At 40.9% G+C, this 25,274-nt stretch overlaps 1 protein-coding gene across 8 annotated transcripts in view; it reads right to left on the reverse strand.

Moving 5' to 3' along the window:
• TBC1D2B (TBC1 domain family member 2B) overlaps positions 1-23,707 on the reverse strand; it is a 31,654-nt gene extending 7,947 nt beyond the window's left edge. For 6 of the 8 annotated variants that reach the window (XR_011154314.1, XR_011154313.1, XM_069026363.1 and 3 more), the window contains exons 1-9: positions 23,318-23,707; positions 16,352-16,505; positions 11,343-11,508; positions 8,023-8,180; positions 6,875-7,101; positions 5,141-5,533; positions 3,717-3,827; positions 2,568-2,761; positions 1,061-1,558 (exon numbers count right to left, since the gene is read on the reverse strand). Coding sequence is in view for 6 of the 8 variants with exons in the window: in XM_069026363.1 (XP_068882464.1) it covers positions 1,061-1,558; positions 2,568-2,761; positions 3,717-3,827; positions 5,141-5,533; positions 6,875-7,101; positions 8,023-8,180; positions 11,343-11,508; positions 16,352-16,505; positions 23,318-23,641 (2,225 nt within the window). In the remaining 2 variants the exon portion in view is untranslated. Of the gene's footprint in view, positions 1-1,060; positions 1,559-2,567; positions 2,762-3,716; positions 3,828-5,140; positions 5,534-6,874; positions 7,102-8,022; positions 8,181-11,342; positions 11,509-16,351; positions 16,506-22,745; positions 22,951-23,317 lie in introns of those variants that run through there. The other 2 variants (XM_069026364.1, XM_069026366.1) reach the window with 2 other exon arrangements.
• Positions 23,708-25,274: the final 1,567 nt, after the last annotated feature.

Consider the following 25,274-nt stretch of genomic DNA (forward strand, 5'->3'; position numbering starts at 1 on the left):
ATTATTATAGTATCATAAGCTGTATTAAGCTTCAAGTATTTGCTTCTATTCAGCAGGGATAAATGTATTAACAGCAGAGCACTGAATAGCAAAATTTAATGAAGTTTAAGATGGGGCAAAGACATGCCTCCTCAGCCACACCAAGTATTTGTATTCAGATAAATAAGAAAACAGAGAAAGGCAAAAGCTTGCTCTAAGAATTTCTTGAGGTGTTGGTGCTGCCAATTTTAAGAGCTCTCTAAACACAGAGTCTAGTTTAGAAAGGAGATGTTTATTCTAAGGGTGTTAGGTGGAGGTTTCCATATTACTACTACTGCTACCACCACTGCCTCATCACCTCTACTACGTTACTCATTGCCTCTATTCTACTACTTCTTCAGTGCAATTTCAAATGACAAAGCTGCTCTAAGTTCAAAAGCCTATTCTAGTACATAAAACAGTGCACAAATGGACATCTATAGTATTACATCACAGGGATGACACAGGGTGTTAGACTAACACACCTACTTCACATAGCACCTTCTTTTACTACAGATCTCCAAGTAGCACAGCTATTCTGGCAAAGGCCAACAGCAATGAATCAGAATTTTTCTTTGCATTGTAACACAAGAATCCCCTTTTAATTCTGCAATTCTGATTGAAGACAATGGTGGAAAATGCTGAAATTTGTTGCCTTAACAATACAAAAAAAACTTTCAAGCACTTTTTTCTGCTTGCTTTAAAAGAAGAAAAAACCTAACAAATTCTTGCACAAAAAAGCAACACAATCCCCTACAACTGACATGAAGTCAGTGTAATACTACATTTAAGTAGCTCATTTCTTATGAGTTAATTCCCGTTCCAGTTTTGATGCCAGGTTGATTTTACAAAATTTTTTATCCAAGTCAACTACTTTTTTCATTGGTTTAAAAAATGTGATAGTTATTTGTTTATTATAAATTATGAGCATACAACCCGTAAGGCAAAATGCTGTTTGAAACCATGTTGCTATACATGTGATTTGAAAGGCTCACTAAGTGTTTCACTGCATAGTTATTACCCAGGATTAGCAAAATCTTACCTGTTGAGCCCTTGGCAATATCCTATATCAGGATTTCTCCAGGAAAATGCCAGCAGCACATTTCGCAGCTTCTGGATCCCTTCAGATGTTGGGGAGGAGTAATGTTTGTTGTTTGGCAAAGTCCTCAAGAGATCCAACTCAATCTGTTTAGATGCAGGATTTGGTTTTTCCAGAGCTTTTTGAAGCAAGGTTTGGAAGTAGCCAGGAACAGTGCTGTCCTTGAATTTTTTGACATGGAGACTGACACACCATTTCCACATCTTGGAACGATGTTCATGTGGAATTCCAGACCGAATGAGGTTCTTCAGTTCCACACAGCGCATCATCTCTCTATTCATTGTGCTTGCAAGATAGTTTTCCCACTTCACTCCTGTGGAGATCTCTCGATTTTCACTGAGTGAAAGTGATCTCAAGTCCAAAGCTCGTGATTTTGCTACTAGTTTCTCCTCATCATCATCATCCTCTGGAACAGTCTGAAAACCATATATATCATATTCACTGAAACAGAGAGGAAGAAAAAAGGCTTTTAAGATATGTTCAGTAGCTCTGAAGCTCTCCAGTTCCCACCATAGAGTTACTTCAAAGCCACTCTCCACAGCTCTTAAGTTTTAACTATTATTAAACATTTTTCTGGAGTATATTCTTCATTTAACAATTACTTGTACAATTCCATATACAAAAGACTTGGTGGTCATGTTCCTGTATATATTACTACACAAATTAAGCAATTTATTTAAGAACATGTCGAGTTTGAATGTACCCATCTCCTCAGCAGCTCACCTTCAGCAGCCATAGAGCAATACCTTCATCTAATTTTAATACTGTATCTGCATGAATGAATAAATGTGTCAGTGAAACTTCCCACTGTGACCATTCCCGAGACTCTCTGGCAGCCACACTCCCAACAGAGACTGTCACTGCTGGGGCCAAAGCACCCCAACGATATCCGCTGGACTCCTGCACACCCCACACCCACAGCCAGGCCAGGTTTCCTCACCAGTTCCACTTGAGGCTTCCCTCGGCAGAGTCTCAGATGTCTCTTTCCATAAAAGAATTTATTCAAGGCACAGAAACACAGACACAGCCCGAGCTGGTGCCATGAAGCGCCCTCAACAAAGGAATCCTGGAGCTTTTATCCCCTCACAGTCCAAGCTTGAAAGTCTCGCTCTTCCTCCTGAGTCCTCAGCTCCTGCTGTCTCCCAGTGTCCCTCCCCTGGCTGGTGCCACCAGGCCTTTCTTATGTAAAGAATTGGCAGTTCATGGCCCCTTATCTCCCAGATAAGACCACTCAGAGCTCAATCTGCATCTCCACCTGCACCAGATGTATTCCCCAACAAATTGGTATTCTTACAGCTAAAAAGATTTCATGACCATTCTGTCATTCATGAAGGGAAATACAATAAATAACCCAAACGTGAAAGTATATCCTCATTGTCTGTTTTCCAGTGTTAGAATAGAGCCCACTAGCCAAGACACACATACATTTAATTTAATAGGAACAAATTACCTGACCAGGTGTGGTTTCAAAAATGCCTGTTCTGGTTGTTCACTAGTTTCTGCTTTCAAGGCATCTTCCAGTAACTGTGTGATGACCTCACGAGCAGGACTTTGATCCTCAGAACAAACAGGAGTTTTCATTTCTTGAAGCAAGATCAAATATTTACTTTCAATCTGGCAGAGTTTGGCTTCCAAGCTGGTATACTGCGGAAAACAACATATATATATTATATAAATCTTCAGACATTTACTTTGTCCTACACTTCTTTTAAAATATGGCTCAACGCTATTCTATTGGTTTATGCTACTTAGAAACCTTTAAGTCAAAACCAGTCAGCTGAACTTTCCCATTTTTGTAACACCAGGAAACATAAGGCAGCATAGTAGACCAGATGTTTTCCACCACTTGTAGTTTTGCATATGGAAAATCTGAGCAAACCTTAATTATCACTACATTGTATGAAATACCTTAAAAGAACAAAGTGGTTGAGTTGTAGCAGCTTTAGTCTGTGCATGCTTGAACAAGAAAAACTTACGTGGCATATGAGTTAGGTAATAGCATCTAGGAATTGTAAACAGACACCTCCATGCCAAAAATACAGCATTTAAGCCTGGCCACTGAGTGCATGGCTTCCAAAAAAAACAAAAGCAAACCCTACAGCTACAGGTATCTAGCCTTACTTACAGATGTGTGCATTTTCCCTAGCCCCAAGCACTGGAAATCTTCATTATTTACCTGCAACATCTCTACACTCAAATTAATCTAGACAGAAACTCCCAAATTACATTTGCCATCCTATAGTAATCCTGCATGCTCAGGAGAAAGCTCTACTCTGTGCCCTGTCAAATTCCTTACACAGCCTGTCACTGACACTTTAAAAAAAAATTGTTACAGCCTTAATTCTGAGGAAACAATGTTTTCAGACATATACATGCCTTTGTACATAAATTATCAAAAACGTTCCACCAGGCCACACAATTTTAAAAGCAATTACTTCTTTTAAGAATCCACTCAGAAAGATTGGTCTGTAAGGAGTAAGAGGGAATTTTGTTTTAAACTATCATATTTAATACATTTAAGTTGTTCCAGTTCCTAGGTAGATTTACAGCTAAAATATGGAAAACTGCTTTAGACATTGCCAAGTGAGAACAAGCTGACCTTTGCCTGCCATTCTCTCTCTCTTGCTTCTGCATTTCTTCGTAGAGCAGAAAGTTCCAAAATTTCCTTATTTAAAAATTTATTCTGGGTCTTATAACCCTGAAGATTGTCCTGTTGATATAAAAAAAACAAAGTGGATTATGTCTGTCAGATAAAGATCACCTGAGACCATAGAAACAGCAGCTACTACTAGGACTTTTAATTTAAAATATCAGGCTCAAATCAAATATTTTTGGACTTCATGAATGAAATGAACGAATGTTTCACAAATGAAATACACTTGCCAAATATGAGCAGAGGGTGGTGCTGTGCCTCACCGGCATCCCTCCCAGTGCCCCACTGCCTGCAGAAGGCAGCAGGCTGCTGTCAGGGGACAGGCAGGGAGGACAGGCACGTGCAGGCTGAGCACACCACAGAGGCCACAGCCACACAAAAACGGGGGGACAAATGCCCCCTGAGTTTTCACTACCCTCACCAGTCCTCATTAAAAGTACAAGTTTCATGTCCTCCTCCATATAGAAATACAAATCCTTGGCAATGATCCACTCAGATCCTGGCTACAAATACTGCTTCTGAAACCTGAGCTTGTGGGATGAGGTTGGTATCCTCCCAGCAGCCACAGCACTCTCACACTGCACAGCATCAACAAGATCTGCTTGTTGTCTGCTTTCTGCCAAGACCACTGATTCCTAGTTTCAACTTTATTTTTTAAAACTTACCAGACTCACATATAGGAAAGAAAATTATGTATGTTTATGCATATTTTAAATGACTTATTTATATTCCAAATTCTTTGGAATGTTAATAAATTTGAAATAAAACATTTATCCAAGGGCAAGAAAGCCTGTTTAGAGCAAAGTGGATAACTTCAGTGACTCCCAATAACTTCAGTGACTCCGTTAAGAACTTGTAACACATTCACAGAGGTATGTTAAAGAATAAAAATAAAGCATTAGTAAGAGCTGTAGCAGCTTTAGTAAAAAAAGGTTCTTAAACTCCTCCCTCCTTTTTTGTCTCCTCAGAGCTTCCCTTTGCTTTCCCACATGCTCTTTGTTGCCTCACTTTTGATAGTTAAAAAAAAAAAACAAAGCAAGATTTCTGTTTGTTTTCCTCCATGCTTATATTTTCCTCTTACCCTTAATCCTTCCTGTTCCTTTGATTATTTCTCACATCCCATCTGCTCCACACCAATGATTAATTTACTGAAAGCACAGGACCCTGCACTAGAGACGGCCCAAAGGAAGGAAGTTCTGGTTAGATTGTCACATAACAGCTCAAAGTGGAGGTTCCAAGCTGAGAAAGCCTCCGTTGATGAGTGCCCTGAAGAACTGCTGTAGTGATCTCAAACAGCACAGCAGACTAAAAAGTACTTTTACAGGGAGAAGAGATTCCCCTATGCATTAAGACAGAGACAACGCTCTTACTTTTAGTCGGTCTAGTTCCTGTAGCTCCTTATTAGTACAGGTGGCTGTGGGGAAATTTATTGCTCCACTCTGAGAGGATGTGCTGTCCTCACATTCACTGAGTTGACGAGAGAGTTTCATGATGACTTCATCTTTAGCTTGAATAGTTTCCATCAACATTCCCAGCCGTTCGTTGAGTTCTCCAACTTTACACTTCAGATTCTTGACTTCCTGCTGGAGACTGTCTTTTTCCAGATTTAACTTTTCAAGCTGATTGTTGAGGCCCAAAATCTGGTCATCTTTTTGGTGCAACAGCTCTAATGTATCTTTGGGAACCCCCTCACAAAGGTGGCTTGCAAAGTATTTATCATATTGGGAAGATCGGACTGTTTGCTGCAGAAGTCGAACAAGTTCCTGAGAATTAAAAAACAACAGCAAGAAAAACCCAATGAAATTTTAAGTTTCTAAATTTTATAGCTTAGAAATCTAACATCAAGCAAAAGAAAGTTTTTGGAATGGGTTGAGACCTCATGCTGGTGTTTTAAAGAAAAAAGGGAACACTTTATGACATGATTTCTAGCAGGCTAACACAATGACTGGCCTACATAGATGGCTTCAGCGTCTTTCACTGAGCTAAGGATCCTGCCTAGAAAGGCTACAACAGGTTAATGAAAAGTAGTGGACAGCTGAGACCCTGCAGTTACTTGGAAGCTGAAAAAAGCCTTGCTTGCAAGCAGCCCTGTTGTAAGATGAACAGGAAGAGGCTTAAGCCCAAAAAGTTTACAGGAAAACGTTACAGAATGGAAAAAGCAAAGATAACTAAGAGATCTCATCTCTAAGATGCAGAGAAAATAAAAGGAGGAAAAAAACAAATGCTGCAAAAGGAAGTCTTTGAAGGGCTGTTTAGAAAATCTTGCCACAGAAATGACTACCTAAGACACCGTTTTTCCTTTTCTTCTTATTAAAACAGAAGCAGCTGTGAATACATTGTTGGACTAGACCAATGAGATTTCTCACAGCAGCAGGCTCAGAAGCTCAAATATACTCCTAGGAAAGATAATGCCTAAAATGAGTATAAATATGGGGCTCAGACACTCCTTTGGTTTCCCTTTGATCACCTCACACAAAGGAAAATACAAATAGCAGATGCAGCAGCTCCATATAGGACCTAAAACATTTCTCTTAAAATGAGTAGGAATCCTTTTAGGTAAAACCAAGGTACTGAATAAATTTGAGTTATGAGGGCACACAAGCATGAACACTATGGGAGTGCAGTCTATATACACACATTATGGTCAGGCCTATATTTTACAAAATCATGCCTGATGAGAGAAAGAAGACAGATCTATACCCCACCTACTGCGCTAGCAGTGAAAGAATCAAAAGACAAACAAAGAGAACCTGAAAGGAGAGGTTCCTCAGATATTTTATGTACATATGGAAAAAGAAGCTGTGACTATCAGCCAGGATCCTGGCAGACACCGAACAAGTTAACTTCAGAGAATAAGGAAGATAGATAAACCAATTTAATGAACACTGTACAAATGGAAGTTTTACTCAGGGATCTAATCTTCAACAGATGTAAAAGGTGGTCCTTCTTGTTTCAAGACCTTTTGTACTCAAAGATTTGTTTAGAACCATCATTTTATAAGAACCAACCAGGCCTTAAGGCAGTGAGATGACCAAAAAGGTTAAACTCACAAGCACCTGCCAGACCCATTTGCTTTTGTGCACTTTGCCTGAAGGCTTAATTACCTTTTGGCTCAAAAGATCTTTCTTTAACTTCTCCAACTCTTCCTGCTGGCTTTGATACTTCAGTTGCAGTTCAGAGACTAGTCTGTTCCCATTGCCAGAACACCACTCTGTTGGAGAAGAGTCGCTGCCGGTGCGGTTTTTGCTTGATCCAATCATATCTTTCAACGGGCGCCTTGCTTTGTGTGGAATGCGGCCAAAATCAAATGGAAAAGCTGAACTAGTCAGTCCTGCATAAAACAATTTCTTCTAGTTCGGTTCACTTAGTAAAAAGGCATTCCAAAGCACTCAGATTTCCTTAAAAAATATACTCATTAACATTAGACTTTGAGCAGCTTTCAAACCACTCAATACAATAGTGTTAAACATGCCTCATTTTCCAAGTTGCTCCCTTTGGTGGGAAAAAAAAAGCTCAAAATCTTCTCCCCTCCCAGATAAAAGACTTGGCTCATAAATTAATACATTTCATATAAGACATGAAGAGAATTTTACAATTCATTACAGAGAATAAAAGGTATCCCTAACTACAGCAAAGTAAACTTTGTTTCAAAACGATCTCTGATATCACAGCCTACTGCTCCTGTAAGAGGCATTCAGTGTAAAGCTTCACCTCCATGTACAGGATGTTTTCTAACAGATGAAATCACTTAAGTGCTCTTAAAGAGATGTAAAAACATCTCAACAAGGTTATTCCAGACACTGATCAAATCTGAGAACCAGTTATAATACACAGATGAGCTATTGCTTCATTTCCATCTCTGCTTGGTCCCCATTCAGAAGCAAGCCAATGTAACAGGTACATACACAGAGTCTAAAGGCAATTCTGCTTCAGTGGGTGACACTCAAGTGAGTAATCACAAACCTCAGTATTTCCCTTCACCTTGTTACTTTGCAACTCATGTGGCAAAACTAGAACTAGTAACACGCTCAGGAAACCAGAAACAGACAAGGCTTTATTCTCTTGTATTTGAATGGCAGGGGACCCCAAACACATCATAAGGAATTGATTTTTAAAAAATAATTTACAGAGCTGTGGATGTGGTTTGTGAAGAAAAGATAAGCTTCCACTCACTTCCTAGAGACACACATAACACAGTACTCGACACTAAACAAGGTAAAGTATATGCTCCCCTTCCTTCCTTCAGTTCTACCTTTATTTCCTTCTGCCAGGTGTTTCCTCTTTTCTTCCAGAGCCATTGAGTCCTCCAAATCTTTTGGGGTTGGATCCAGCAGTTCCCACTCCTCAGTGGTATAAAATACACTCTTGCGATTTTCATTATTTCCTTTTCTTAAGGAGGACATGGAATTTCTGTGAAAAAGGCAGCAGGAAAAAGGGACAAAGATTTCTCCATTTTGCATTCTTTTTATAAGAGGCTTTTCACAGTTCCAACAGTGCAAACTAAAAATAAGCTAGAAACACAGACAAAACCAATACCAAGTAAAAGCTCAAAGAAAATAAAGCATATGCTACCAAATAGCACTTGCAATCAACAGTGCTAAATTCCAAGAATAGAAGAATTATCTTGCTTTAATGCCATTGTCTTTTGCATCCCCTGTTTTAGCCTTGTTTTTGCAGTGGGCAAGTACAAAACAAAGTTAGGATTTACAAGCAGCATCTCTTTATCGATCAGTTGTAGTTTAGAATTTTAGGGTAACTGCCAAGCATTAAACTGCACAGCATGCAGTCAAAACATATGTAATGTTACAGTTCCATATTGGGGATTAATGAAAAACTTGGGATCATCCAAGAGACCTGCTGCAGCTGAAATGCTGATAACAAGACTCCTTAGCAGTTTTATTTTCTACGGTGGAACATGGCCAACTATCTGCAAGAACATTTTGGGGCATCCTCTGAATTCCAGCCAGATAATTCTATAGAAGAACAATACATTTCCCAGCCAGGTGAGATTATTTTACCCAGCTTCCCACACAGCCATCATGTACTCAGGAATGTCCACTCTTATGTCCATGATTATTCACATAGCTCAGTATTGTAAAGCCTTTGCTCAATTACACAAGGAGATTCTAAATCAATCCATATGAACCAGTTTAATATTTTAGGTGTAAAACTGGAAATATATTTAGTATCTCAGCATTTTCCACACAGTCTGTGCAAGCTCACAAAGATGCTTTCACTCAGTCATCCACATTCTCTCTTCAAAACTTAAGCAGAAAATAACCCATATTATACTTTCAAGACCATTTGATGATCCAAGCCAGTCTTTCAGCTTCACAAGAGATTTAACATCTGAACAACATGAACTCTAAGCTCATCATTAAGCAGTGCACAACTTTTATAATCTGATGAATTGATGAATATTTACAATTTTAAAATAACCCTAATGTTTATTAATAAAACTATTTCAGCAATCAATTTACAAGCTTGGCAAAGACTCATTTATGCTACAGATTTAATTTTCTTCCAGAAAGAATCACAATTCCTGTTGGGGGCAAGAAGCCTCATTTCTTTGTTCAGACCTTCCACATAAATTAAGTAGATCAAATTGGGCGATGATGGATATATTTCCTAGGGCACCCAATATCAGCAAGTGTCTCAGTAAGTGTCCCCTGGCATCTTTGCATCTCTTCTCCAAATGGTGGCTGATCCCTTACCATGCAACTCTACAACTGCCTGTTCTGCACTCAGTCAGCCTTGGCGTTTACAGCCTGTCTGAACACCACCTTCTAAAGCGTGAAAAAACCACAAAGAATAAGTCAAGTGACTTCCAGAAAAGCTTTTTTAAAGAACTGCTGTTAGGCCCATGAAAAATCATAGCTGATGCTGAGTTTTGTAAAGCTTTTGCACAGGTTTGTTCAGGGCACTCAAGCAGCACTCCTTCATTGCTTTCTGTTAGATTAAAATAAGATGAAAAGATTAAATAGATAAATTTGAAAACAGTATTTATTTTCCTAAGTACAATTGGAAAACCTATGCAAGAGCCAATCATATGATCTAATGAGTTTCTATTTTTAAATGGTTGGGGTTTAAGTCTTATTTTATGGTTATATAACTGCAGGTTACTATAATTCAGTATGTTTCCAAGTCTATGTTCTGCATAAATAAGTAGCTGAGAGCATGAAAATGAAAAAAAAAATAGTATTTGAAAATGTATTTTAAGAAGTAGAAAAGCATATTTCAACTTTAATTACTGTAAATATACACACTGCTTAATTCCAAGACATTTTTCCTTTTTTTTCTCCATTATTACATCACAACTGCTACCTAGGATGCAAATATAGCTATTACAGCAATATCTTCTCTGTCAGATACACTGTAAATGTGTTCAGGAGGAAGGACAAGGCTTTGACTGAGACACCTACATATCTTAATACAAATTAATAAATATAAGATAAACGTGCTCGCAGCAAGAGACTGCTCTGCAAACTCTGCAGTTTGAGACACACTTCGAGCCATCCTCTAACACTGGGGCTATAACTAGTCACAGCCCAGTAAGACATTGGATAGGACACACGTATTCCAAAGGCTGTCAGATTGTCCCCCTGTCCCAAATGGCACAGAACTGCTGGACAAAGGAGAAAAACAATCAACCAGAACACTAGGGGAAAAAAACAACAACAAAAAAGAACACAGCCAGAAAAAGAGTCAAAACCAACAACACTTGGTAACCTCTCAGATCCTCTCAGATCTCTGTGCTAAACAAGAAAGCTTTAAAAGGCACCTGTTTAACTTGGCACTGCTGATGAAAATGAACATTTTCCTCCCAGCTCAAGAAGGAAGTGGTCTGGTTAACCAAAGCTACAGCTCTGCTTTGTGAACTGCTCTGTACTAGCACTGTAAAATGCTTTAAGTAGAAGTGGAAAATCCATCTATGTGGGCAAAGCAAAGCACAAAATCATTTAGAGAGAAACCCAACAGGAGAGATAAAAACCAATGGGACTGCTCTCCTTAAAGCAATTAATACTAAAGAGTAAACTAATTATGAGTGAGGGGTTTTGATGTTGTTCAGAAGAGGTCTGCCACATTTTTACTCAGGAATTCAGGCTACATCTGCTTCGAATCTGTGCCACATGCTTTCATTTCTTTTAAGAAAAAAAAATTAGGATTTAAATTGGTTTGATTTTCATCACATCACTCAGTTCCTATGCCCTGAGTACTATGTCTACTCCAATGCTGGCAACTGGCAGCTCCATGACAAAGCAGCAGCGGCTGAGCATACAACTCCCTGCTGGGGTTCAGAGAGCAAAGCCATCACTGGAAGTGCTGTACAAGACTTGGGGTCTCCCTTTCAGGTATCAGTGATGCTACACAGTAATGTTCCCTTACACCCTTCAAACACTAAACAGAGCGAAGAAACAGTTTACTTGAAGAGAGACAATACAACATACAGATCCACCACATCACCTCCCATCATTCTAAGAAGCTCCACCGACCATATACTGATGTAAGAAATAGTCTCAGCTAGCAACTAATAGTCTCATTGTAACTCTTTCTCCCAGGTTCCCAACTTACTTGATCTCAGTACTCCATTGTTTAAGTGAGAAATTGATGGCACTTGCTTGGACTGGTGCAGGCTGGGAAGCTGCTTGTTCCCCCACCAGGTCTGTAGGAGAAGTCTCCACAGCTAGAATATTTCTAGCTCTCTCTGCTGAAGCATTTTGACTTAGGATACTCAAATCTATATTAAAAGGAACAAAAAAAAAAAAAAAGAGAGAGAGATAAAGAAGAGAAAAAAAATAAGCATAACCTTCAGTAAGTAAAAGAATAGTGTCTATGTAAAGTCATATATTGCTAAGTCTGCTACTGACCTTCAGGTTTTGTTTTCAATTGCAACATAACTTTATAAAACACTGTTCAAATGGACCTTAAAAATAGCAAACTTCTCAGTGAGATCTCACTGCAGCCATATACTTTTGATAACAGACAGGACCTGTGTGATGCTCACAAAGCATTATTTCACAAGTGATTTACAAATTAACCAATCAGAACTAAGTCCAGAACAGTGTCACAAAAACACTGACCCGGCTTTCAGGGTGTGCTTCATCCTGTATTCAGGGTGTATTCATCCTAAGAGTGACACTGCTGCTGCTTTACAGGCCTGAGGCAGTCCTGTGCCTATCTAGGCTGGGCGTTGCCAGAGCCAAGAACACTGGCACTGCTCTGCAGACACATCAGACACCTCCTGCATCAGTGAGGATTCACGAGCTCTGGTTGAGCTGAATGCAGCTCCTCCTCATCCCACACAATTCTCCTGTGCACTTGAGCAGGTGTGGGGCCCATGGCCAGGCCAGGCCGAGCTGCAGCAGAGCCCTGCATACCCCAGCAAATCCCCACAGGCTCCAAATGGCTCTGTAGGAATCGGCCAAGAACCAGGCCCAGTCCTGAGCCACAGCTAACAATGGCCAGAGCAGGCTGATCCAACCAGCCAGCCAGGTCTCCAACACACCACAGTGACAAACACAAAGTGCACAAGCTGCAGTGTCTGTGCTACCTCCGTGTTTCCATTAGCCTGGAGAGCAGCTTTCTCCCTCCAGCACGCAGAGGGAGTAAAAAGTCCAGAATATGGAATATACTGTGAATAGCAAAACCATTAGAGAGAAGCACAAAGTGGTTTACAGCCTTCTACAAACCCTCTGAAAAGGCAAGTTAAACAAGCCCAAATGCAATTTGCAGATTCTTCTTGATATGATTCACAATCTACTGAAGTGGATTAAAGATTTTTGGACAACACACTCAGACTGGATTCAACATTTATATTTGAAAGTAACATACATATTTGATGGGCTTTGACTTAAATAAAACTCTAAGAAATTATGATGCCTTCTTTCATCACGGGTCTTTCAGCCTTCTCTCTGACAACTGCTTGGCACCAGCAGCAAGACCATCTTTAAGCAAGCTAAACCCTCCAATTACTCAGCAGAGGGTTACTTTTATCAAGTATCAAAGATTAGAAGCAGAAGGAACATTCTGTGATAAAGAACATGAAGTATAAAAGATCGCTGACCCTAGGAATCTCCCAAACCCTTGAAAACTGGTATCTGACAGAAATGTATCATGTCATGTTTCAAATAGAGGTACAAGTTACACTGCCTTGATTTTTATGAACAGATGCTTCAGGGCCTTATCAGCCAACGGTAATTCCAAGTTCTTTTGGACCGTGGCTGTTTGAACTGAACACAGTTCAGCTAAAAAAGCTTAGATAAAAATAAACATGGGATCATATTTACTGTCTAATGAAGAGGAATGATAATAATTAGTTTTTAACTACAAAATAATAATTAAAAACAAAACCAAACCCAACCCCCCCTGCCCCAGAAAACCTAAACACCCCAAAAGAAAAAAAACTCCCAACCCACAACACACAGATCAAAAACTTATGGATACTCAAAGCCAGGGTTGAACACTAACATTCTGCCTTTACACTTTCAGCTTGTTTCATGTTCTACCTGTCAGATTCTGCAAAATCCCTTTAGAGGATGGCCCAGGTAAAGGAATTGCTCAAGAGCTGAATTTCCAACAAATGCATTTCCCCTCACAGACATGCCAATTGTCTGAATGTGGCACCCTGAGGTTGCTCACTGTACATCCTCCCCTGCCTGCACCAGCCAGCAGCTTGGTTAGAGGTATGGACTGCACAGCACACCCAGCACAACAAATGAGTGTGGTTGCTCAAGCAACCTCCAAGTAAAAAAAAAATAAATCTTGTTTCGGAACTTATTTCAAAACACAGCAATCTTATAAATGCATGGCCTTGCATGTTTCATTAATGCAAATTAAGAACTGAAATTATAGAAACTACATTAACATTCAATTGATTTCAAGAAAAACATAATAATCCCATATCCTATAAAGAATAAATAATTTATTTGACTTCCATGGTAGTAAGGTACCTCCACAACAAATCCTATGGTGTAATTTTTGTTAATATTAACTTTCCCACATCCCACTCTGAAAAATACTTTGAAGTATTTTTCACTACATTGAATGTTCTTAAAAACCTTTCAAGGCTGATCCATGAAGCAGTATCTAGCTTCATGTACGCTCCAGTTAGTCCAGATTTTTGAACTGGGACGGGAGAGGACAGGGGGAGGACAAACAGGCAAGGCTGCAGTAAGCAGTTCTGGGTTTGGACTGAAGACAGACTAATTCCCCATTTAAAACCTTAATGACAGCATCTGTACTCAAGCACTAGCAAAATAATCCAATTTCTATGCTCCGGTATAAAGCACATCACTGCATGCACATTGCCTGCTTCAAAAAAAAAGTTTAAAAAAAGCCATAGGACACATATCTTAGTCGTCAACATGAAACCAGTGCCTTACAGAATCCTATAACTCTAGAGGAAATTCTTGGAGTACTTGAGTAAAAAGAAGAAACAGCCATCAATCATTCTGGCTATTTGCATTTTCCCCAAAAGAAATCCCTGCTTAAATACTTCCGTTGATGATAAGTCATCACAGTGATTTGTCCTAGAAAATGAGATACTCTAGATGCAGCTCCAATTCTACGTAATGCAGTTTAACTGCAGGCTGCCCCTGAAAGAGATGGGCCTACTCAGCCCATGCATTTCATGTTGATATTCCTTGTCCTGGATATAACAACAATAATAATTTAAATTTTAAAAACCAACCAAAACAAACAAACAAAAAAAACATCCAAGAAACACACAAAGAGGTTCAGCTTGCTCATCCAGAAAGCCCCCAATGCCTTACAGGAAAGGAAAACACCAGATGAGTGACTAAATGACTGGATGTGATGCAAAACAGGTGTGAGGGAACAGTACCTGCACATGCTGCAGTGACAGCAGGCTCGTTTCACACTGTACCCAAGCTCTGAGGGAAGTAGCACAAAGGAGAACAAACAGAATCTGTGGCCAAGTTACATATTAGAGTTGATGTGATCCAACACTGCTGCCAAGAGGCCAGGCCTGTCTGCTGCTTTACTCTGCCTTCCTGTATTTAGTCACTGTGCCTTGTTCCCTCTTGTCCACCAGCTGTGCAAGTCACCTGATTGCACACTGAACATATTCCACTCAATGTAGCAGAAATGAAAAAAAGTCCTCGCTTCTGGCTAACATTTGAACTCAACCTACTCAGCACAGGGTCAGTTAAACACAACACAAAAAGGAAGCTTGTGCAGCAGAAAACAAGAGGCTGAAGGCAGAAAGGGTTGAAAGAGCCAAAGCCTGTTCCCTTTCGCAACACTTACATTTTTGCCCACCAATACATGTGCTCTGGAGCATACGGTTTGACAAGCTGCTACCCAGACTGGCTGCTGTCATAAAGGTGTTCTCAAACCATCCCACTTGGCATTCCCAACAATTCTCTTGGGGCTAATCCTGGCACCCACCTGTCCCTACAATAAACCAGAAACTACACTTGCCAAAAACTAACCTGGAGAAAGGGCTGATTGTTGCTGCCTGCAGGCCCTGCATCAGCACGTGGCAGGGCCAGCCCCGCACCAGCTCAGGGGAGGAGCTGGGCACTGCTTTCAGCAGGGACTGCCTGCAGTGGCTGAATGGCCCAGCTGAGCCCCCAGCAAACACATGTGAGGCCAGCTGTGTGGAGCAAGCAGCCACAAGCAGCACATTCTCTCAAAAAAGAGCAGCAAACTGGGTTAGAGGACAACACGGCAGCAGGACCTGAACCTGGGGAGGGGACAAGGTGTGACAACAACAGCTCAACACTGCTGGGTTTCCAGCGGGAGCAAAGTGTCATCAACCAAATGTGACATCTGTTGATGAAATACGTCTGACCTCAAGACTCTGCCTAAACCCAAGAGAGCCTTACTAATGCCTAACTTGGCACAGAACTGGATTTTACTCAGTGTTATTTATGGATAACAAATCGGCAAGGAATCCATTTCTGTGAGGACTCAAGACCAAACTATTCACAAGTGCCTATGCAATGTAGTAAAAAATGCAGAATAACTCTGCATAATGCACGGAACATTTTTATAACTCTGACACTAGTCTAGAATTACATTTTCCTTGCCTAAATGTATTTCAGAGACTGAATTTCACGTATGTAATATCAGTGCAAACTGTCTTCCAGTTTTGAAAGGCAGGACATTTTTATCACAGTCAGATAGATCCACCACACCATACCTTTTCAGGAACAAAGTACAGTCATTCAGAATGCAAAATATACCTGATCCCATTAAAAACTGGAGTTTACATCTCAGGGTATTTACCATGCTAAATTTTTAAGATATTGCAGCCACTAAAAGACAACTTACCTAATCTAAGCTGTACTTAATGAAATCTAATCATAAGACTACTCCATTCCTAAAAATCTGTTTTTAAGAAATAAACAAATTTTTGTAAAGGATATGAAATCACATATAAAATTACATTTATGGTTAATAATTGTAGCATATGCAAAGTTCACACAGAGTTACTTGATTAACAGATGTGAAAAAAGCTCTCAAGACTGTTCTCTATCCCTGTGCAACACCCTGTACTGATGAACTGACACTGAAGAGAGCCATGCCTTCTGTTCTCACTCAAATTTCCAACGTACCAGAGTTGTCTTTGGCAACAAGACCTTTGGAAAAGTCACTTGGTGTGGGAGAAGTCCGGCTGTCCCTTTTTGCTGCGTCAAGGTTGTTGCAATATTCCCACCTCTTCTGCTGCAACTCCTGAAGCCAATAGGTCATGTCCTGACGAGTTGCAGCCTATAGGACACAGAAGCAGAGCATTGATGAGACCTCTGCATATCCTTGGTACACGAGCACAGTAATTCCAAGTGCAATTATAAACCCAACACAGATAATCAGCAGATCACCGAGGTATCATCATCACTCAAAATCAGTATGATTGAAAAGAAATAACCACAATGCATCACATGCACCTTATGCTCACATGCACCTCATGCTCACATGCACCTCCATGATTCTCATGCCAGAATTTTCCATTAGTCTCATACATGCCTTTTCTTCAGTCTTACACTCAAACATTAGAAAATGCAGCAGCATCTTATATTTTACACACAAAGCACTGTTTGAACATATAACTACAAATCTATGTTATGGGAAAAAAATCCCATACACATTCAGGAAGATGCCCATTTTCTTCTAACTTGCTTTCTTGCCAGCAGAAACCAACAAATGAATAATGCATTGCAATGCTTCTTACTTTAATGACTAAATCTACATAGTGTATTTCCTGATCCCATGAGCTAACTAGATTCTATAGAAAAATCATATTTAAAACAAACACCCCCCCCCCCAAAATCCAACATTAATGCTTAATCTACAAGACTACAGTCAGAAATGTGAATGGGCAGTAAGTGAGGAAGAATTCAAACACACCTTGAATCACAGCTCTAAGTCATTTCAAAGCATGTCAAATGACAATATACAAACACCAACAAGAGACAAGTGATTGTATCTGACACTGCAGGTACTTCCATGGAAAAGTTATTGTTATTTCAACATACATCCTCAGCTGCCAGTCTAGGACAAGCACCTGACCTGGTAAGATGGACTGCTCAGGAACAAAAAGTTCAACACTGGTGAGAGGACACTCCTCTAACTTGTAAGCACATGGAGTGCTTATCTTTTAGCCAGCCTTTCTCCTACCTTCTCCCAAGTGTTTGGTGGCATTATCTACAAAAAATGACTATGTTTACTCTTTAGAGGTAATTTTAAATAGCTTCCTGTTCCGTTTATCACAGCTTAAGAGGGTATCTGTGCAAAGCACAGCTGCAAAAGAATAAAAACCAACAAATAACACACATCTCCTTACAAAAGAAATACAGTAAGTGCTACATAAAGCACAGCAATGCCACAGAAATGTCTTCATTTTTCACATGAGAACACTTCTGGTGTAGTAAAAATGAAGATTCATTGGCCATTATGTTTTTACCCTGACAGCAGCTAATGACAGGACAAAGCACAAACAGCACAGCAAACAAGAACTAATGCTTCCCCAGGGTGCTCTCTCTGGCTCACCAATTTGCAATCTCAGTTTAGCAATGAAAGAGATTTTTATTTTGCCACTTGGCTCTTTGTAGCCCTACAAGCTTTAACATCCACTACACCCTAGAGCAAATGGCTCCAAAGCACCATTCGAGGAGATTAAGCAGAAAACCTCAGTTACTCCTGGAGCTGCTGCTTCAGCTCCTCTCAGTACATCAGGCACATGGTAGGATACAAGATACATAAATCAAATAAACATTCATAAATCAAGTAGTGAAACAAACCAATGATACACGAGGACATTGCAGATTCAGTTGGTAAGAAAGGCATGTAATCAAGATACTTCTAATCTGAAATGGAAATCAGCTTCATAAGTTCTTTCTTGCTTGCACACAGGAAACCAGAGAAAACCATTTCCCTCACAAAAAAAAAAAAAATACATAGGGTAAAGAATAGTTTAAAAGTGTCAAAGAGCTGGACTCTGGGAAATGCCAATTCCCACAGCCACCTCTGGCAGTTTGGGAATGACCACCACAGCAGCAATTTTTACGTCTAGAGGCTACAGTCACTTCTTGCCAGGAGTAAACAGCTCCTCTTCTATTCCCAGCACTGAAGCATGTCCTTTGGAGCTTTAGCCAGTGGCAAGTCTTCACTTCTGGTAAATTTGTGAGCTTATACTTCCTTTAGATACACTTGCACACAGGCCACGTAAAGCAATGTTTTCTGTGCTCCAGCAGAAAACCACCAAAAATTCAAAGAGCTTCCACTAACACAGGATGCAGTACTTAAGTGGTTCTCTTTGCTACCACAACACAGCTAATGAGGCAATCCACGGGCAGTCAATCTAAGTTATGCCTACAATTAACTTCTGCCCATGACTTCTTGAACTTACTGAACCTCTCTCACAATTTGTCCCGTTATTCTCTTGCCAATCACCTTCAGAGAACCATGGATTGATTATACGGAAGTTGCTCCTTGTTGCTTTTCAACTCCCAGCTGCACTTGCTCTCTACTGAGCTGCACAGATACCCTCTCAGCTCACAGGTGATGTTGTTACACACAGGGCCAGGCAGCAGTTCCCATCCTCCAGCAGAAAGTGGCAAGGCAAAGCAGTACAAAGTTCTCACTCCCCTGCTTTAAGTAATTTCCCCAAGAAGTACTCAGTACCATCCTGCTGCTCCCTGCCTGTTACCTTGCATTCCTTTCCTCCCATACACGGCCCTCCTCTTCTGGAGCCTTCCTCTCCCTTTGAACAGTTTTTGCTGAGTTTATTACAGGCATCTCAGTTATTTACAATTAAAAGAGCATCCTAAAAACCTCTGTTAAAGTTAGTTTTGTTTAAATAAAACTGATCTTTAAAACCATTGTTTATTTAGACTGTTTAAAAACAAAAAAAAAAACAAGAACCACACATAGAATATTTAAATCTTCCTCTTCCCCTAATCATGAAGAGCACAAATTTGGAAATATATTTTTTAATTCACTTTATCTGCCAAAAAAAGGAACGCTTCCATGCTTGCCCCATTTCTCATGACTTTTGTGAGTATTTGGCTACTGCCCACCATGAGAGTCAGAACATTTAATTAGGCAGAGCAACAATCAATCTCACAAAAAATCCTTATTGCTACTAAAATATTGCTAAGGTGCTTTCTTACTGCAGAGCCATGCAGTCACATTTTAATGGGTGCACTTCTGTGATAAGAAAAACTGCCATGAATGTCACCCAAACTGGTGTGAAATAAGGAAGTACTGTAAATGTACTGCTGCAAACTTACAGGCAAGAGTAGGAGTAAAAGATGCTCTTACCTGAAGAGTCATACAGTACCATATAGTTTTCAACTTAAACAATGGAAAATTATTATAATTTAATTAAAAATATTCCCCAATATTCTCCCACTAAGAATGATGTAGAACTGTCACCTTCTGATGCAGACATGACAAAACCAGAAGAATTATTTGAGGAAACAATCCACACACTGGCATTCTCTACCTGGACCCACTAGTGGAACATGTATGCCAACATTAAGTAGTTTAAAGGAAGAGTCCAAAGAAATGCAACAAGCAGACCTCACATTTTGAGAAATCTCATGAAAATTCTAGCTACATTTCTGAACACAGACAAACTCTCCCTCAAGCTACTTTGTAAAAAGTAAACATCACCAGAAAATTAGCATTTCTTAAGATTTACTATTCCTGCTATGCTCAAACAGCAAATCTGGAGCCAGATGGCTTTTTCTGGAGGGCAGCCCCTTTTAATTAAAGTACTGCAACCACTACCCAGCAAAGTTTAGAGCAAAAAGCATCAGCTCGGACAACAAACCACCCTCACTGCTGAGCTCCCTCCTGTGCTGTGCCAGGTCCCAGTGGTGTCAGGACCTGCAGCAAAACTGTTCAAGCTCAACATCACTGATCACTGCTGCATCCTTCGAGATGACTGACAAATTACAGTGAACACTCCTAAGCCACTCTCAGTTCAGCAAATTTGGTGTCCAATACTTTCAAGCATCTAGGCTCTGAAATCTGCAGTGTCTGGAATGTTTCTACTTGGCCAATAGCCCAGAAAATTTTTTTCTTTCACAACTCTGTGCAATTTCTGTTCCACTCCCAATTCACCACTGTTGACAGAGAAGTTACCCATACATAACTCATCAGACACACAGTCCAGCATCACTGGCCAGAGTTCCTTTGTTTCTGAAGCAAGAAAATGTGTCACTACAAGACACCACTATAAAAATAAATGAGAAATAAAGCCTTTGTTCATTTACATATATTCATAACGTTAATTATTTCCCCCCTTAATGAGAGACCTTGCTGTGCAAACAAAACCAAATTCACATTTAATTGTATTAGCAGCATTCTGTGCTACAGCAAGTATTTGGAAGATCAGTATTCGCATGCCTTTCCATGAAAATATTCTCAAACGTAATTTATCCATAATTCATAAAGTACACAATTTTCTGTGCTCCTTTACCTAAAGGGATGGTATCTGTTATATATATTTAAATGGAAAAGATTTTTACACACACACAGCTTCCTCTGCTGTATTCTACAATTGTTGGAAATGTACAGAAAAACCCCAATCACACAAGTGGCAGGTTGGTTATCTACAAATCTAAAATATGAACAATTTTCTTTATTTGCTGTAAAGGCCACAGCATATTTTTTCCAAAATTCTTGTCTGAGAAACAACACTTGAGTACATCATAGAGTTCTCAGCTCCCATTACCTGTCAAAAGGCTGAGCAATCAGATGATGGAATCATTACATTATCAAGAAACTAAGGCATTATAAGAAATAATGCATTCCTCAACAGCACCATCATTTCAATCTGAAATTCCAGTAGCTTATTTTTTATTGCTCTTCTCAGTCTGTAACACTGAATGGGAAAGGCCAGATCACAAGATGTGGAAATTTTGAACAAGCAGCAAATTGAGGAAAACAAAGCATGTGAGTTACAGGCTGAAGAATACGTTTGACTTGACTTTATTCCTCGTGCTCTGTGTGTAATGTTTTCTTGACAGATTAAATCACATCTGTTTTCAATTGGGGCTGGACTGGGGAGGGGGAGGTAGAGGGGTTGGGTTGTTTGGGTTTTTTTCATTTACCATCTTGAATTAATTTGTAATTCTACATATACCTAAGTTAACTGAAGGATGTTTTTAAAGGCCTTAAAGAACTATCATGTTAAACAGAAGAAAATTAATTTCAGCTGCAAAAACCTTATTCCTTGGTGAATGAAATGGCCAGTTGGTCCTGCAATATCCCCTAAGATTTTCATTAACTCCTTCCTTACTATATAAACACAACACAATAGCATTTTTATGGACAATCACTTGGCCACTTTAGGGCATCACAACGCATGAGGCACACAATACAAAACGATCTTTTTCTATTAACTGCAGAAATTAATTTGACTTTCTTAACTGGCACTATTTCTCATCCCCATAAGGGAAACATGAAGAAATTGCCAATCCATGCAAGTTCTTTCCTATACAGCATTAGAAAACAAATAATACATAAAATACAGAGTAGTAACATCACAGACTAAAAGATACCAATAAAAATATGAAACAGAACCCCCCCGTGTCTTACATTTCTGTACCAGTGTTGAGTATGATTTGTCTTCACAACTGCAGAAGACACCCAAGGCTGCTGCCAAAGGACTGACAGACCAAGTAATTATTACACAAGTGACAGATAGTATTTCACACTCCAATCCCAATCACAGAGCCCGTGTTTCTCAATAAAAGCCCTCCTATCCAAAAAGCATCCTCAAAACAAATCTTTTCTGAAGATTTCCACATAAAAATCACTACATGTTAATTTAAACAAAACACTTTCATACTATCAGAAATCAAAACTTACACCAAGTCTGCAGTTTTAATGTCCATAACACAAACACTTGGGCTATAAAGGCAGATTCATTGAAAGCAGTAAAATCTTTTACAGCGATACAAAGGTAGTTTTTTTATGTGATGGCATGCAACTGATTACACTGCTTTTATTTAAGAAAATATAGTTAAAATTATTATTGTATTAGTTTACCAGTTAAATAAGTTTCTTATTCTCTAGTAAAGCATGTTAACGAATCTGTATTTTGATATTTACACTTATCAAAACAGAATACTGAAGAGCTTGATATAATCATGCTCCACAATCCCAACAGGTATTACAACTGCTCAAATCTCCTCTGTTAAGTAAGTGTGTAAGAGGTATTTTCCAGTATTCAATAGGAAGTTCTACTGTTTAACACTTAACAAATTATGTTCTAATATTAAGGATGTTGCTCACAAAGTACATAGTTCACAGGAAAAGTTACATTCTATGCAGAAGAACGTTCCTTGAAGGACACATATGCTGTAACAGAGTCAAAAAGAATGGATACTCAGAAGAATTTATTTCTTCTTTACTAAGTGAAAATGGTTTCCTTGTTTGTTTTTTCTTTCCTAGGCATGACAATAGAGGAAAGATATGTAAAATAATCCAAACATTTACCTCTCGTCCTACGAAAATCTGAGTCCTTGAACAGACAATGCGATAAGCAGCCTCTGCTACTATCAGGAAACAATTCTCCCTCCTTCTCCTTCCTCCCAAAGCAGCCTAGACGCAGACTCCTGCCACGCATCATCCTTTCAAAATAAACACCCCAAAACTGAAACCCGACCACTCCCTCCAAACTTCCAAAACCCCAACCCACCAGATTTCTTCGGAAATCTTTTTCTACCCAGACGATTCCACAGAACCCGCTCAGCCCGTGCTCAGTAGAAGCATTTCTCCCCCTCCCCCCCTCAGAGGAGCACTGGAAACACGAAATCGTAAAGGAGAAAGACGCAACTAACACAGCTGGGGACAGCCCGGTACTGCCGATCTCCGCGACGTTTGCGAAACAGCACCTTCCTTCTTGCACAAGCCCGCACCAGGGCGGTACCGCGGGTTGCGCCTGACGCGGAGGGTACGGACGGCACCGGGGATGGGGACGGGGACGGGTCCCCGGACAGGAACGGCGATGGGGACGGGGACTGGTCCCGGACAGGAGCGGGGACGGGTCCCGCCCGCCCCGGGCCTACCTTGAGCACGGTGACGGCGCCGCCGGGGCTGTGCACCTCGAAGGCGGCGGGCTCGTCCACCGCGGCGACCGCGCCGGCCTCGGGCTGGTGGTAGCTGAAGCAGGCGGAGGCGATGTCCAGGTGCCCGAGGGGCAGCGGTTCCTGCGGCCCCTTGAAGTAGTAGAGGTAGCAGCGGCGGGGGTCGAACACGAACCAGCGGCTGCGGAAGCCGCGCAGGGGCCCCTTGCCCGACAGCTTCTGCAGGTACCCGCAGAGCTTAGGGGTGCCGGGGCCGGGCTGCTCCCCGGCCGGACCCTCCTCCCCCTCCGAGCCCGCCGCCGGCATCGCCTCGCCCGCCGCGGACGCAGCCCCGGGGCCGCGCAGGGAGCGGGGGCGGCTCGGCCCGCGCCCGCCGCCTCTCGGGACTTGTAGTGCGGGCCCGCCCCGCTGGCCCGGACAGCGCCGGCACTGCGCCCGCCCCGCCCCGCCCCCCCCCCGGCCGAGCGCGGCCCCGCCGCCGCCCACACCCGCGCACCGAGCCCCCAGCGCGCCTCCGCCTCGGCGCGGCCCTGCCCCAGAAAATCGGCCGCTGCTGACGTGTGAAGGCGCTGCCTCGCTCCGCACGCACCGTCCCGTGCTCTCGTGCTGCCGGGCTCCAGCACTTTTCTGACCGCATCAACTACAATTTTCCAAATCATACCTTGGCCTATGATCAGATTAAAACCCTTCTCTTGTAATCTCATATAGTCTCCCATTGCGAACCCTATCCCTGTCCAGCATAGCAGCAGCAGCCGAAGGAGTGGGAAAACTATATGGAAAATGCAGGCTCGTCAGTGGGTAAAAAGTATTTTATAGGGGTTAGGCTTGTGAACGACTACAGACCGAACTCTGTTTTTCTTTCACTGAAACGTTTAGCATGTTCTGGGCTCTAGGGAACTTCTGGTGTTAATAGGAACTTCTGTTATAAGAAACTTGTCTGTGAAGACATCAGGCTACCACAGGGAGGTACACATAATTTCATTTCTCCCTGTGTTTGGAACACAGTATGTATCTGTTTCCTTTAAACATGCCTAATGCTCTGGTACTAATACAGAAAACAGTCTGATGTGGCATATTCATCCAAAAATGGGAGGAGACTGTTCCGTGTTTAATGACATACAGCTTTTCATTCTCGCCCTTAAATACAGCAAGAAAGGTTTGCTGTCAAAATAGTTGTTGAAGCTGATGTGTGCTATGATGTTTTTATTAGTGTAATGCTATTTATGAAATAGGTTCATCTGACTGAATTTTGACAGTTTGGAGTTCAGTTACCAAGAAATCCAAAATTTTCCGGAGCTTCTCACTCTGTCCTCATTTCTAAATGCATTGATGAATTTCCCATTAAAAAGTAACTGTCTCATCAGCCAGAAAATATTTTCATTCTATGGTAAAGCACGTAAAGGATATAAAGCACCTGCATATTTGGTATGATTGTCCATGGGTTGTACTTGGATGTTGACACAAGGAACTGCAGCATTCCTCAAGTCCTCCCCTCCGGGTGTCACCTCCTGATAAGAAATGTGCCGAGTGGGGAGATAGCCAGTGTTCTGCTAGCAGAAAAACATGAGTGATTTGTTATAGAAAATGAGGCGTGAAGTTACCTCCCCAGTCAACTCACATGACATAAGTGGGATCCACTGAAAGATTACACATTGCAAATTAAGGCTAGATATTTTTCTTTTTTTCTTTGGGGATTCTTTTAGTAAATGTGGACAGTAAGAAGGGTGGATCCTCCTTTAATAACAAGTCAGTAATGTTTCTTCCATATATACTGCTGAGTCTCTTCTTCCCCAAATAAAAAGTATTCACCATGCTCTTTGTTAGCAAGTGCTATTTGCCAGAACACGAGGGGAAACACTGATTCTCTTTAGAAGCTGCCGCTTTCTTATCTCAGTCATTTACACAAGTTGAAGTGCCCCAGCACTTATCCCTGATCTGT

This window comes from Aphelocoma coerulescens, chromosome 10 (genome assembly GCF_041296385.1).
Source record: "Aphelocoma coerulescens isolate FSJ_1873_10779 chromosome 10, UR_Acoe_1.0, whole genome shotgun sequence".
Lineage (NCBI taxonomy): Eukaryota > Metazoa > Chordata > Aves > Passeriformes > Corvidae > Aphelocoma > Aphelocoma coerulescens.